The sequence below is a fragment of the Macaca thibetana genome, chromosome 4 (assembly GCF_024542745.1).
Source record: "Macaca thibetana thibetana isolate TM-01 chromosome 4, ASM2454274v1, whole genome shotgun sequence".
Taxonomy (NCBI): Eukaryota; Metazoa; Chordata; class Mammalia; order Primates; family Cercopithecidae; genus Macaca; species Macaca thibetana.
Window position 1 is genome coordinate 5,104,738 of NC_065581.1, and position 14,832 is coordinate 5,119,569.

General features: G+C 42.8%; 1 protein-coding gene across 3 annotated transcripts in view; it reads right to left on the minus strand.

Moving 5' to 3' along the window:
- The window catches only part of LYRM4 (LYR motif containing 4), a 154,375-nt gene that overhangs the window by 63,087 nt on the left and 76,456 nt on the right, over positions 1-14,832 (minus strand). The window contains exon 3 of one of the 3 annotated variants that reach the window (XM_050789683.1): positions 9,960-12,893. The exons of the other annotated variants lie outside the window; for them this stretch is intronic. Within the exon in view, the coding sequence (XP_050645640.1) occupies positions 12,879-12,893 (15 nt within the window). The 3' untranslated portion in view covers positions 9,960-12,878. Of the gene's footprint in view, positions 1-9,959; positions 12,894-14,832 lie in introns of those variants that run through there. 3 annotated transcript variants of the gene reach the window in all.

The following is a 14,832-nucleotide window of genomic DNA, read 5'->3' on the forward strand; positions in this document are numbered from 1 at the left end:
ACATGCTGGGAAAGCACGCTGAAACACGGGCTGCACAGCGCGGAAGAGCATCACCCGAGTGGCAACAATTCTCAGAAGGCCCACTAAAAGGAGCTAACGGGGGAGGATTTGTTGGTGCATTTCCAAACACTTTCAAGGGAGAGGAAGCTCTGGACTGTCCAGGAACGATGACCACAGTTCCACGAGCACCTCCCTTCCTTTTGCTTTGATGCTGGCGTCACTAAGCTGCCCCGACCCTACCTTGCTTTGAAATGTGAGATGCCCTAAGGAAAGCCTCTCCTCCCAGGGACTGAGCACCTTGTATTCTCACATCCTGGACCCGCGGGGCTGAAAGTTCCTCTCTGCGAAGGGAGGACCAGACAAATTACCGCACCTGGTCCAAAGGGCTCCCCAGCATCTCACAGACACTGTACTGTTTATCACGCAGACAGAAACACGCACCGAAAATCATTCTCATGCTCACAAAGTCAAAAGCCTGATGTTTGCATTAATTCTAAAGAGACACGTTCAGGCACTTGAGAGATTAAGATTATCCCTTGATGATTTTCAGAAATACTAATTTTATTCCTATCTCCCCCAAAATACTAATAAAGCAATATGGCATTTCAGTGACCTACAGGGCTAGCAGCCAGTTATGTTCTACTCTTTGACAACAGATGATCAAAACCACCTGCCCAAATGATCCGGAGTCAAGTTGGAGAGCAGCTTCTTCACTGCCAGTAAATCCATTTTCTAATTACTCAGAAAGTCACGTTTGTCTTTGGCCCTGACTGCATTAAAAACACCAGAAGTACCATCGCTTTAATGTGCATTATAGAAACATGACTCCCCAAGTGGATCTGATCCATTAATAACATCTCTTTAACTGCTGGCTAATGATTTCTGCAGACACGTAATAGAATATTTTATGGCTGTTTTCAACCATCTGTCCTTCTTTCTTTCAATATGAATTTGCCAGAGATGTAATGAAATTTCCTGTACTCTGTGCCATTACAGGTTTGTTAATACCAACACACCAATCAGACACATCAGCGCTGTTATGCTCACTATATATGGAGCTATGCTCTGGGCACTGCTCAAGCAACTAGAACCTTCTGTCTGCAATATTCTCTTAGGCTACCCTTGAGCTAGCCCAAGGTTCTAACCTCTGTATGAGCACATTCATGTATGTTCTCGAGATGTGCAGGGCTAATGAATCATGAAGTCTGAATCAGTCATACAATTAAGAGTTCTAAGAACAAACACCCGCATTAAAGATGCCACAGTTTACAAAGTTAAACATGAAGTGTAAAATTACAATCCTTTTTTCAATGAATGATATCCTACATTAACACATTTGAAATTCAACTAAATTATGCTTTTGAACAGTTAATGAGTACCCCAGTGATCCGTATTTCATATTTTCAGTTTTTTTCACTTACAAATTCTTTCAGTGAGTACTATGTGCTAATCACAATCACCTTTTATAAAACAGTCCATTGTTCTGAGTGTGTGGCTCATGTTTAAACATGTATGCAAAAGAGAAAGCCGTTTGATAAAAAGATCTGTCCCGAATTACTGCAGTGGGTTTCAAAATAGAGCTGTAATCTGCTTTAAGGCAGGTTAACATAGAGTTGCTTTCAATAGGAAGCTGTCCTGGAGACAAGTGGCAGATTCCTGGCAGCATGGGTTGCTGTGGCATGAAAAGGTCTGTGAAGTGATGCTGGAGCTATAGACTGGGGGGCTTTGTTTCGAGGCCTGGGGTAAATGCAGGTCCAAGGAGCAAGCTCCCATCTTGTCCTGAGCCCCAGGATTCTGTGAGAACTGCAACCCAGTGTGCAGAGTGCAGAAAGCTGCCTCCTCTTCGCTCTCTCAGTTCTCCCTTGTTGTCAGACCTGATGTTTTCCTTAGCAGATTCTCTGGAAACATTCTCTCTCTTTTTTTTTTTTTTTTAAGTTAGGGTAAAGAAAAAATAAAGAGTCTTCCACAATCAGCTGCAGGTGTTTAGATCTTACAATGCATTTTGCAGTGAGTGCTGTACAGAATATCAAAAAAATCACTAACATTTCACCTGCACAGAAAACACAGCTAATTTTACCCCTACAGGGTATCAGCCACGTTACTGAGGACAGTGTCACCTTTAAAATCAATTCCTGTGGTTGAAATGAGGACTATCTGCATCTGTCCTGCTTCCGGCTCCACCCAGAAGTGGTAATGAGGGGAGACAGAGGCATGCACAACGACAGTCTTCACAAAAGCTCGAGTTTCAAAATGAAACGGGAGAGCATTCAGCACGCCGCAGCCTGTTTGGTGTCACTTGGACATTTCTTCTCAGAGGAAGGAGGCTATTTATAAACTTAGTTAATAATTACTTCAAGGAGGGCAGGCAGAAAAATAAATCTTTAGCTTCAGATTTCTTAAATCTTCTCTTGGTCACTGTTCATTTTGTCTATTTTTCTATAACTTTGATTTAGTCTTTACACTTATAATTGGTAACTGGAGGGTCCCCAATACTAAATTAAGGTGTGTATATATAAACATATACTATCCCCCTTTTCTTTTGAACAGATGTTGTCATGCTTAGGACAAGTTTAAATTCTAACAAACATTGAGAGAGGCTGAGAATAGAAAAGATAAGCAAGCCTTAGCGTCAAAATTGAAGCTCTCTTTTTTTTATACAGCTAATCATGAAAGTTCTGCTCCTCAGCCAATTCAGCTTAGAGACATCACACACATAATTAATGCACAAAATGCTGCCATTCATGTGTGGATGAAGGAAGGATGAGGTCTATTTATTGAGAGCCTAGATTCTCAGTTACAAGAATTCTTTGCAAATATGATTTAAAGAAAGAAGTATTTAAAGAAGGAAGGGCATTCCCGACCCCAATGTGGAAATTTCTGGGGATAAACATAATGTGCAATCTTAAATACTGCCTTGTTTTAGAGTTCTGGGTCTTTCAAAGAGGGGCTCAGAGCCAGGACACAGACAACAGCATAAACCCAGATCTCATGGTATGCTTTTAAAACACTGCGAAGCAACATTTCAATATTTAATTTCACATTAAAATGGGAAATCTGGAAACACAAGGACTTCATTCCCACCTCCGTTTGGAACAGCTGTCCTTTAGAACGTACAGGGGCTTTCCAGTCAGCCACAGCGCCCTCCACTGGCACTTGTACACATGCCAGCCTCACCCTTCACTTTCCTGCCCGACCTGTAGATTCAAGAGGGAACAGGACACAGGTGGAGTTCTAGGCCCTCATCCTTGAACTGAATTGAGGAAGGGATGGGAGAGGAGAACTAAAGAAGATAATTAGGAACAACAATTTCCCGAGGTTTCCGGGATAAAGGGCCAGTGGAATGCTAAGGAGAGGGGGCCTGTGGTGGTTTTAAAACAGGGTCACACGTTTTGTGACACCCCTGCCATTGAGAGTCGGGGGTCTATGTCCCCATCCCTTACATCTGAGCTTGTGACTCCTTTGACCACAAAAATATGGCAGAAATGAAACTACGTACTTCCAAGGCTATTTCACAAAAGGCCACACAGCTCTGTTTTGTCCTCCAGGACACTCTTCTCTGCAGTTCTACCCATCAAGTAGGAAGTCACACTGCTCTGAGGCTACCATGATGTGAGGAAGCCCCGGCCACATATAGACGTTCTGTTCTACAGCTGCTGCTGATCCTGGCCTAGGCACCAGACCTGTCTCCAGGTGATTCCGAACCCCAGCCATTTGAGTACACCCAGTGTTACAGTTTTCTCAGCTAAGGCTGATAGCATGTGCACTGTCACATTCCCAGTCCAGATAATCTGTGAGTTATAACAAAAATATATGGTTTTATTATATTTGTGGTTGTATTACACTATTTTTTTTTTTTTTTTTTGAGACAGAGTCTCACTCTATTGCCCAGGCTGGAGTGCAGTGGCGCAATCTCAGCTCACTGCAACCTGCCTTCCGGGTTCAAGCCATTCTTTTGCCTCAGCCTCCCAAGCAGCTGGGACTACAGGCGCGCCACCATGCCCGGCTACTTTTTATATTTTTAGTAGAGATGGGGTTTCACCATATTGGCCAGGCTGGTCTCGAACTCCTGACCTCATGATCCACCCGCCTCAGCCTCCCAAAAGTGCTGGGATTACAGGCGTGAGCCACCGTGCCCGGCTTACACTATTAAGTTTGAAGGTGGTAGAAACAGATTGCTGGTATACTAAGGCCTATGGAATACTAAGAAATTATCTGAAATGGCTTCTTTTGTGCTGCCAGTGTTACTGTTAGCCTTTGCTGGGTTCTAAGCTTTACCCGAGATGATCAAATTGAATACTCACCTGCGTGCAGTCTGCTCCTCCCCTCCTCAGGAACCAACGGGAAGGAGGTTTCCTGGGCAGTTTTCATAGATTGCACCCTGATGAGTAGTGTGGTTTAGAGATAAGTCTTGGCTGTTACTGAGGCCTGAAGGACTGAAGGAAGTGTGCTTATGTTATGACAGATTTGCCTTTGAAAATGAAGTTTCGGTCTTCATCTTGAACATAAGGGCAATGACAGCTAATTACCTGTTTCTTTCACAGTGGTTACAAGTTTTGGTAAATGTGTATCTCGGATTTCTAAAAGTATGAGTATATAATTTTATCTACAATGGTATGGAGGCAGAAGTATTACTTCTGAAATCTCCTGCACATTTCCCCGAGCTTCCCATCACATAATTACAAATGACTAGTTGTCCACAGGAAGATACTTGTTTTAATACTCCAAATAACTTATTTCAGTAGCACACATTTTGATTAGGATTGTTGGTTCTTTGAAACTATCTCAATAGAGCCCCTACTGTGTAAATATCATACACAAAACTTGACAAAACTCGAGAATGGCAATATGAAGGGAAAATATAGAAAAGTGCGAATACAGTTGCACCATCAACAACTGCCAGAGGATTACCAAGGCCTCCTGTCTCTTCCCTGTGTGTTTAAAAGAACTCTGCTCTTAACAGGTGTGACCGCTGCTGAAATCACAGATGAGCTTAGAAGTTTCTCTGCTACTTAATATCTTCTTAAGGCTGTCCTCAAATGACACAGTCCTCTTAAGGACTGAACAAGTAAGTTTTCCTAGAAAGGCAGTGACAGTTAGGGATAAGCATGTCCTTGGAGGAGTACTGCATCCAAACATTTTGACCGCTTGGAACTCAGTCATCTGACTGGAAAGCCTACCCAGCTCTCCAGGATGACCCCTTCCTAGGCACTGCCTGCCTCTGTAAGGGCACTATTCAGTAAGACACAAGCTCTTGGTGCCAACACAATGATCACGCGGGTGAAGGATCCCGAATGAACCTTGTTGAATTGGCCTCTAGACCCAGTCTCCCATGTTGTCTTGTTAGGACATGCTGTTTCTGTCCTGCGCTCTGGCTTGAGGAATCTTTTGTTTACGTACTTTCTTTAATCCCTTTAGCTACATCTGTCAAATATATCCTTGAGGCACCAGGTTATTTCAGTGACTAATAAAAAAATAAAATCTAACTAGAGTCACAAGATGTTGTGACTTGTTATCTTCTCTGAATAGTCTGAGGGCCTAGAGGACAAGTTATCACACATAGTAATGTCTGTTTCATACTCTTACAAACAGGTCAGATGCATTTATACAGGGATGAGAAGTGATTATCGGGAAATGAAGATTTCTTTCCAAGAACATACTAGGCCTCACGTGCTCCTCAACACTGCCAGCTTGGGGGATAATGCATTCTGGGGATGACACCTTTGTTTAAAACATTTCTGAAAGCCACTCCTCACCCTGGGCTCTCATTATACCCACACATGCCACTACTTTTTTTTTTTTTTAAAGGAAGTATTTAATTACTTGTGAGAATGTCTGTCTTCCTCTAAGAGTGTCAGCAGCTTAAGAGCAGTGACTAAAATTGTCTTTTCATCTTATACCCCTGGTGTCTAGCAGAACACCTGGCAACACAGTAGACACTCAATATTTATTGAATGAATCACACATACTTTCTTTTGTATATTGTCTGTGTTGGCAGTTTCATCCTTTGAGGGTAGATTTACCTTTTGGTAACAGTCAAAAGTCATTCAGAGTCAAGTATGAAGAAAGAAGCCACTAGACTACTCAATTTTCTTATGTTTATCATCAACTAAAACTGAAGGCCATTCTGAAATGGAAGTTTATTGGAATAAACAGACAGACTCTCTAAGGCAAATAATTTGAAAGGTAACACCTGGATGTAGGAATTCTCACATGGTTCTTAAAAAAAATTGTTCAGGGATTCACAACTTTTTTTTTTTTTTAATTAAGCTTCTAAAAGTAAACTCTTTTATTTTCTGCATTAGTGGGTGGAGGGGGGAATGAAAAATACAGAAATAGGCTGGGTGCCTAAAATGCTGTAATCTAGGCATTTTGGGAGGCCAAGGCGCGTGGATTACCTGAGGTCAGGAGTTTGAGACTAGCCTGACCAACATGGTGAAACCCTGTCTCTACCAAAAACACAAAAATTAGCTGGGCCCGCGCCTGTAATCCCAGCTACTCTAGAGGCTGAGGCAGGAGAATCTCTTGAACCCGGGAGGCAGAGGTTGCAGTGAGCCGAGATCACGCCACTGCACTCCAGCCTGGGCGACAGAGCGAGACTCCATCTCAAAAAAAAAAAAAAAAAAAAAGAGAGAAAGAGAGGAGTTTCCTCTGATTGTATCTCACTGCTACAAAGGGTTGAAACACCGTGAGTTTCTTTTAAGGAAAGAAGTTTACTGGCAGTTCAAATCCGTTGTTTCAAAAGCTGAATAAAGCATGTATTTTTCCATGCCCTTGTCAGATTAGAAAATGATCTATGGGTCATGCGCTTGCTGCTTTTCTTCTCACTAAGAAGTAAATGTACAATGGCAAGGAAAGAAAGAAAGAAAGGAAGAAAGGAAGAAAGGAAGGAAAGAAGGAAGGAAGAAAGGAAGAAAGAAAGGAAGGAAGGAAGAAAGGAAGAAAGAAAGAGAGAAAGAAAAGAGGAAACATCCCTCAATAACTCAAAGTCAGGGCTAAGTTTTTATTTTTATTTTTTCCTTACTGTGGCAAAATATATGTAACACAAGATTTAGCATGTAAAGCCCTTTTCCAGAAGGACCTATTCATGTTTTTCTTTTTAAAAAGGTGTTTAATTATTCATAGCAAAATTTACCATTTAAACTGTAATTATGTGTAATTTCAGTGACATGAAATACATTTACATTGTTTTTCTACTATCACCACCATTCAGCTCCAAAATTTGCTCATCTTCCAAAACTGAAACACGTTACCCATCAAATGCCAACTCTCCATCCTCACCCCTCCGCCTTCCCCAGCCCCTCATCACCCAGCCCCTGGCAACCACCATTCTACTTTCTATCTCTATGAATTTGACTTTAGTAGCTCATATAATTGGAATAGCACAGTATTTGTTCTTTTGTGCCTGGCTTATTTCACCTAGCATCATGTCCTCCAGACTCATCCATGTTATAGCATGTATCAGAATTTCCTTCCTTTTTAAGGCTACATAATATTCCATTGTATGTATAGACCACATTTTGTTTATCCCTTCATCCATCCATGGACACTTGGGCTGCACCTGTTTCCTATTGTGAAAATGCAGCTACCCATATAGGGTGTACAAAGACCTAATCAAGACCCTGCTGGCCGGGCGCGGTGGCTCAAGCCTGTAATCCCAGCACTTTGGGAGGCCGAGACGGGCGGATCACGAGGTCAGGAGATCGAGAGACGATCCCGGCTAACACGGTGAAACCCCGTCTCTACTAAAAAATACAAAAAAATAGCCGGGCGAGGTGGCGGGCGCCTGTAGTCCCAGCTACTCGGGAGGCTGAGGCAGGAGAATGGCGTAAACCCGGGAGGCGGAGCTTGCAGTGAGCTGAGATCCGGCCACTGCACTCCAGCCTGGGTGACAGCAAGACTCCGTCTCAAAAAAAAAAAAAGACCCTGCTTTCACTTCCTTTGAGTATATAGCCAGAAGTGTCATTGTTGCATCCTACGGTAATGCTGTGTTTCATTTTTGGAGAAACAACATTACTAAGCTGGGTTTTATAATATTTTGCCCCATCATGCTTACAACACACTTTAGACTATGGCTCTGCTTATCAATAATTTCTTACTGTGCCTCATCATAGGAGATGTAAGTATGGCAGATAGAATCTTCACTAGGCCAGTCACTCAGAATAATCAATTTCCTTTACTTCTGGTCACATACCAGTTTCTCAGGCAGAAACAAACAAGGCTAAATCTCAACACAGAACCACAAATGATGACTCAGCTAAATAAGCAGATTCGTTTACGGGGCTGATCTGACAATGCCAGCATCTCACAGGAGCTGGTTACTAATGAAATCTGAAGGGCTGCTAATCCTAGAGGTCTCTACAAAACCTGCGGATTCTTCTGCAGTTTACACCTCCTGCTGCTCCACAGACAGTAGCCGTTCCCCGGGGATATCATGTACGGTGGCACAGGTGTACACCATGGCAGTATTGACCTTCTTCCCAAGTGTGTGACTGTTGTCTCATGATTTCCTTACCGTGACAACGCCAATACCTAGCTCAGTTTTCCTGTCAATATTCAGCCTGCATTTTTAGGCTCAGCATCTAGGCTAAAGATCTTCCAAACACTCTGGCTCTACACAGGCCCTAGCATCCTCAAATGTAGATCCTTGTTGCCTCCCTAATGTTACCTAAACTTAGGTAGGTTGCAGCTTGGATCTCACCACCATTTAGAACATATTTGAGCCCTAGACTTTGACTCAGTTTCCCATCTTCCCACTTTTCTCAATCTGTCACCCCTGAGCTTGCTCTTCCTCAATATGACTTCTGGTTTGTTGGTTCCTCCTATTCTAGCCCAGAGTCCCCTCCAGCCTCTCAGCTGCTCTGCCGGCTTGGACCTGGTGACCCATCACTGCAGTGATGCTCTCGTGGATACCCTTGCTTCACCTGACTTCTATTGCTGCATTCTCCTTGCCAATCCCAGCTTGGGGAAGACGGCACCAATCTCTCTCTCCCATCAGCGCCAGAACTGTTTCATACTCTTACAAACAGGTCACATGCATTTATACAGGGATGAGAAGTGATTATCGGGAAATAAAGATTTCTTTCCAAGAACATACTAGGCCTCACGTGCTCCTCAACACTGCCAGCTTGGGGGATAATGCATTCTGTAAAACAGGACTGACTGGTCTTGCTAGTGAAGTGTGTCACTCACCTTTGCTATCACTGCGTACATATCCTTGAACCCATTGTTAATGGAGTGTCCTCACCGTCCCCACATCCCCTACACTACTACTGAACCCTTTTCTCTTTTCTCAAGCAACACATCTCAATCCTACAACACAGACTTTATGCAGAGTTTTGCTCTCTTCATTTAATTTTTTGAAAGGATCACACCCATTTAAGATGAATTTTCATGCCAAATAAACAAAAACATGAAAGAAATAATTGAAATATTTGATTACACAATTAAAAGGGTTTTTTTTTTTTTTTTTTTTTTTTTTTAAAAAAAGCACAAACCAGGTTGAAAGAGGAATGATAAGGTGGGAAAAAAAAATGTGAGCTTCTTTAACTTCTTTGCCTTAGAAGTGTCCCGCATAGCTCTCATTTGTTCCCTCCCTCTTTCCTTCCACGACATATTGAGGACTCATGCGGGAAACCTGGCTTTCCCCTTGTTGCCCTGGGACCAGGCTCCATGAATGGTTTTCTACCCTGTATTGTGTCGCCAGTGATTTCTTTTGTGTTGGCTTTTTCTTCCTAGTCAACACACACAATACGATCTTTACATCCTTATAAAAACCACAACCTAAAATCCAAAGAAAACAAAACAAGACCCCACATGGGCCCATCTGCCCATTCCCTAGATTTTCAAATGGTCTCTGTGTCCTCTCCTCCTCTTCCCCACCACACTGTCCTGGGTCTTGCCCCCCTGACCACGCCCATCCATGTCCTCCTCTTCCCCAGCACGCTGTTCCTCTAGGTCTGGTGCCCCTGTCTCCTGACCACGCCCTGGATCCATGCCCCCTGCTCTCCTCCTCTTCCCCACCACACTGTTCCTCTGGGTCTGGTGCCCCTGTCTCCTGACCACGCCCTGGATCCATGCCCCCTGCTCTCCTCCTCTTCCCCACCACACTGTTCCTCTGGGTCTGGTGCCCCTGCCTCCTGCCCACGCCCTGGATCCACGCCCACTGTGAGCAGATTCCATTCTTTTCTACGGGCCATGCTCAACTGGCCTCCCCGCTGAGCTCTCTGTAAATAAGAGATGTGGCCAAACACCCCACTTCGCAACTCTCTTCTTCCTACTGCTCTTCTCAGCCTCTTCTCTTTCTGGTCACTCCCTCTAGGTAACATAGTCCAGCTTCACCTCTTACCAGATGACTTCCAAACTTGGGTCTCCTGCCCAGATGGCCTCTGAGCTCTAGGTCTGCATTTTCACCTGCCTGCTGAATGTACCCAGAAGACACAATGCTAGCATCTTAGACTCAGTCTGTCTCCAAGAGAACTCTCCTTCCTTCCATGGATCCCCTTTGTTCCTTATTGCTGTTAATAGCATTCCTGTTGAACCAAGCCAAAAAATACCTCCCCCCGATCCCCAAACGTACTTTGTAATAAGTAAACTTTATAACAAATGAACAAATGAACTTCGCCCATGAGGCAGTTCAGACTGGTGACCAGTGCCCTGCCTGGGAGTCAGGTGATATCTCCTCCAGGTCCAGTAACTGCAGCTATTTTTTTTTCTCATGTTATTAAGCTGAGACAGGTATTAATTAATGCGACATTTCTGAACCCCTATGATGTTATGTAGGAAGAATGAAGATTTGAATTAAACCAATGATGTGAATATTTTGAAACAGGTAGAATTGTAAATGTAGTAACTGGTTTTGTAATGACTATTTTTGTGTTGTTTTAGTTACCCTTTAAGGTGTCTGAAAACTTTAAAAGAAACAGCTATATTAGATTAGCAACTGCTTTTTAAATTGGTTATAGAAATATAATTTAGCTTTTAATCAATGCTTAAATGTTTAACAAAAATCCATTTTAAAGTTTCATTTATTAGATGTGTAAAATTCATAAATTAATCATTAAACTGAGAATAAACTTATACATACTCATAAGCCCTGCAGATATTGAAAACCCATCAATACTTTGGATATGTATCATACACATCTCTCTTTTCATCCTAAGAGTGGTTTAGAACAATGACTTTAGGAGAGCCCACGGGCTCAGAACTACGAGCTTGAATAAGTGTATTTTAAAAAGGTAACCTGTTTGAGAACCACTGTTTAGACTCATCCCTTAACCAGCCAGGAGAGAGGACAGTAATTAGTGTAGCCTTTGTTAACACCTGAATTACTAGTTAAATCTAATTTTGCTTGACATTCATGGACCTTCTATATTTTTTAGCTGAAATGCATCAGTTTTGAAGGAAGCCATTGCCTAAGAGCGGGGAATATTTTATGTTATAGAGAAATTTTTATTGTAAAAAATTTAATCTGCATGCATGCTTTATTTTTTTTAGCATTTGCCACATACAGTTGTAGAGACTATAATGAAGGCATAAATCTTAGATTTTAAGTGAAAGTACTTGGCACATTTACATTATTTCATTACTAAAGCTTCTTCTTCCCTTCACCCCACTTTCCCCTCTCCAGGGTTTAGGCTCCCCGTGCTACCAAAACTAACCTACAGCCAATGTGTCTTTATGTAGAAAGACGTTCAGGGATCAGGCCTCTAGCTGGCTAATCCAGAGCTTATGGGGACATGGTTGGAGGAAAGAAAGAGAAAATAAAAGTGCTGTGTTGTAATTCCACCCTTTCCTATGATGCATAAATGAAAGGTTCCCTGTGCTCTATCCCTGCACAGCATCCTCCGTCTGCTGTTGGAGAAATAATCTTAAATACTTAAATGTAGAATTCTGCGGCTTTCAGTGGCATGCATTTTTTTTTACCTTAGTCAGTGAGAACAGCTTATAGCGTGTAGCATATAAGTAATGCATTCAATGGTAACTGCTATTATTATAGCCATAATAATATACAGTAAAGCAAAGGTCTCCTATTCAAAAGGAATCAACTTGCACCAATGTAATAAAGTTGGTAAAAAAATTTCTGGAGAATAAGCTTACTATTGAGCAATTCTGCTGTGCCTCTACAATCTCCAATTTTGAGTTTCACATCAAACCTCAGTTCTCCCTATTCCCACACCCCTTCTGTCCCCCTTTAGATCGACAAAATCAAGTGTATGGCACAGAAGTGGTAATTTCTCATCTTTCAGCTGTGCAATTATGCGACTAGAAATAAACAAAATGGGAGAAAAATAGTCTGACAACTAAATAAGAAGGCAAGCCTGGATCTTATTTAATGCTTCACTTGAGCTGTTAAGAATAATAAGAACCACTGGAGATCTATTGTCTAACATGGGAGCTATTGTTAATAATAATGTAATGCATACTTGAAAACTGCTAAGAAAGTAGACTTCAAATGTTCTCACTATAAACAAATGGTAAGTATGTGAAGTAATGGATGTGGTAACTGGATTAAAAAATTTCACAATGTACACATCTATCCAAACATCATGTTGCACACCATAAATATATACAATTTTTACATGTCCATTTTTTAAAAAAGAGTAAGAACCAAAAGTCACACTTTTTTTTCTTGTGTATCAAAGCTTTTATACAAGAAACTAAGTGGTAATCTAGTCCATTTTCTTATCTTCAGACTTGCCTGCATTGAAGACAAATGTTTTTTATACCTATTCTTAAAGACAATGATCCCGAGATGTCCACTTTGTAGTTATTCAAATAAATAAACCCCAACAATCTAAAGCAGGATATAAATGGCGAGTGGCATGGAGTTTCACAAGAAAGGGGTTCAAAATTATAACTGGATAATCTCTCTTCCTTCTTCAAAAGAGCTGTCCCTTTAAGAGAAAAGAAGTTAAAATTTTCTTTTTCCCCATCAGAAGGCAGTAGATATTAAACATCCTAGCGTCCAAAAGGGACCTATATTAATAACCACATAGCCATAAGGATTGTTTTGCCTTGTGGAGATGCTGTTAAGAACACAGGAAAACAAAAAGTCTGGCTTACATTTTATAAAGGGCAACCTCATTAACATTTTAATAAATTAATTTAAGTCATCGGGTACTTAGAAGATGGATCTTGTTCCTCAAAGAAAATAAATGAACAGGATGTAAGTAGCTCATGAGTTCATGCTTTTGTTTTAAGAACAAGTAGACCCTTTTGCTCACATGCCCTGCACTGTAACCCCCACTCATTCACCCGGCAAACTCTTGCTGAGCTCCTACTGTGGATCAGGCACTGTTCTGGGTTCTGGGGCTGAAAAAGGCAGTCCCTGATCTCCAGGCGCTCCGAGAGGGTGGTAAATGAGCAGATGGTCCTTGCGGATATCAGTACAGAAAACAGGGAAGAGCGGAGGAACACAGCCTCATCACACCTCTGATTACACTTAGAAGGGCCCTTCCCCCGCACAAGCCCAAGCACAGGGTCAAGGTCACACGAGCTTGCTGCCTCTTGCTTTCTCTGAGGCTCACCTCACAAGCCCTGCTTCTTGTTACTTGTGCATTGAAGTCCCTTCCTCCTTGCCCTGCGTCTTCCCTGGCCCCTGTACTTACTTTGCTGCATCACAATACTCTCCTACCTAGCTCCTCGAGGCTCGAGTCTGCCCCTTGTTACCATGAATCCCAATACCTGAGTGAAAGTCTGGCACAAAGACAAGGATACATATGTGTCCAATGAATGAATGAGTGAACGAATGAATGAGGATACTGTGTCCCTCAGAGACTAAACAATGACCAAGCATCTGCCCTGTGCTCAAGCTAAGGAAAGGCAGAAAGAAAGCTGGCTAAGCCAGTGGAAAGAGCACAGGCAGTTAAGACAGCTAGAAAGGACATTTTCCCAGGAGAACACGGCTTGTCTTCTGCTAGAGCATAAGCTTCTGCAGACATACTAACAAATACTGGGAAGCAATGGGTTTTGGATTCAAATACCTCTGAGCTGAGATATAAAGCGAATAGAAACACATCCCTACTTCATCCGAGATGAGCTGCATAAAGTGCACAGTGTAACACCTGACACCAAGTGGGCATTCAATATGCTAGAATCTAATCTAATATCTAGTCTCTGCCCGAGCAACCCCACAGTCTAGGAGGAGAGACAGGCCCACAAGGAGGCTGAGAAACACTAAGTGGCTTCCTCAGGGTCAGCTGGTTAGTGGTGGAGATCTGAACCCAGGCTTGTCTGGTTTCAATACCTGTGCTCTGAACCGCCACACTGAAGTGAGATGTCAGGACAGGAGACAGACTTCAGAGTCATCCTTGCAGGAGACAGGTGTGTTATGGTGGTGGATGTGATCACAGGGAAAGAGAGGGACCAATAATGAAAGCTTGGGGAGTGCCTGAGTTTTAGAGGGACAGAGAGGGAGGGCCAGCAGAGGAGACTGGGCCAGGGCCAGCAGAAGGGGAGGCAGGAGTGAGGAGGGCTGGGAGAACCTCCTGGAGTGGCCAGCCGGAATGGTCAGACGCCATGGACAGGTCAAACTGGACAAAGGCATGCACATGTTTTTGGCGATCAGAACCCTGGGTGTCTGCGCAGGAGATGGTTCAGCACAGCACGGGAGGTTACTGCTTGGATGCCAGGGGGTTGAGGTGTTAAGGGGAGGGAGTGAAGCTTATGAGTGCAAATGACCCTGCAGATAGAGGAGTAGGGGAAAGAGCTGGGCAGAAGTATGACTTGGAAGCCAGGAAGCCAAAGGCTTCTTTCTGGACTGGGGAGATGGAACGTGGAGAGGAAGAAGGGGAGGTTTAGGAGAGCAGACAGCTGAAGGAGCAGGCTTACTGG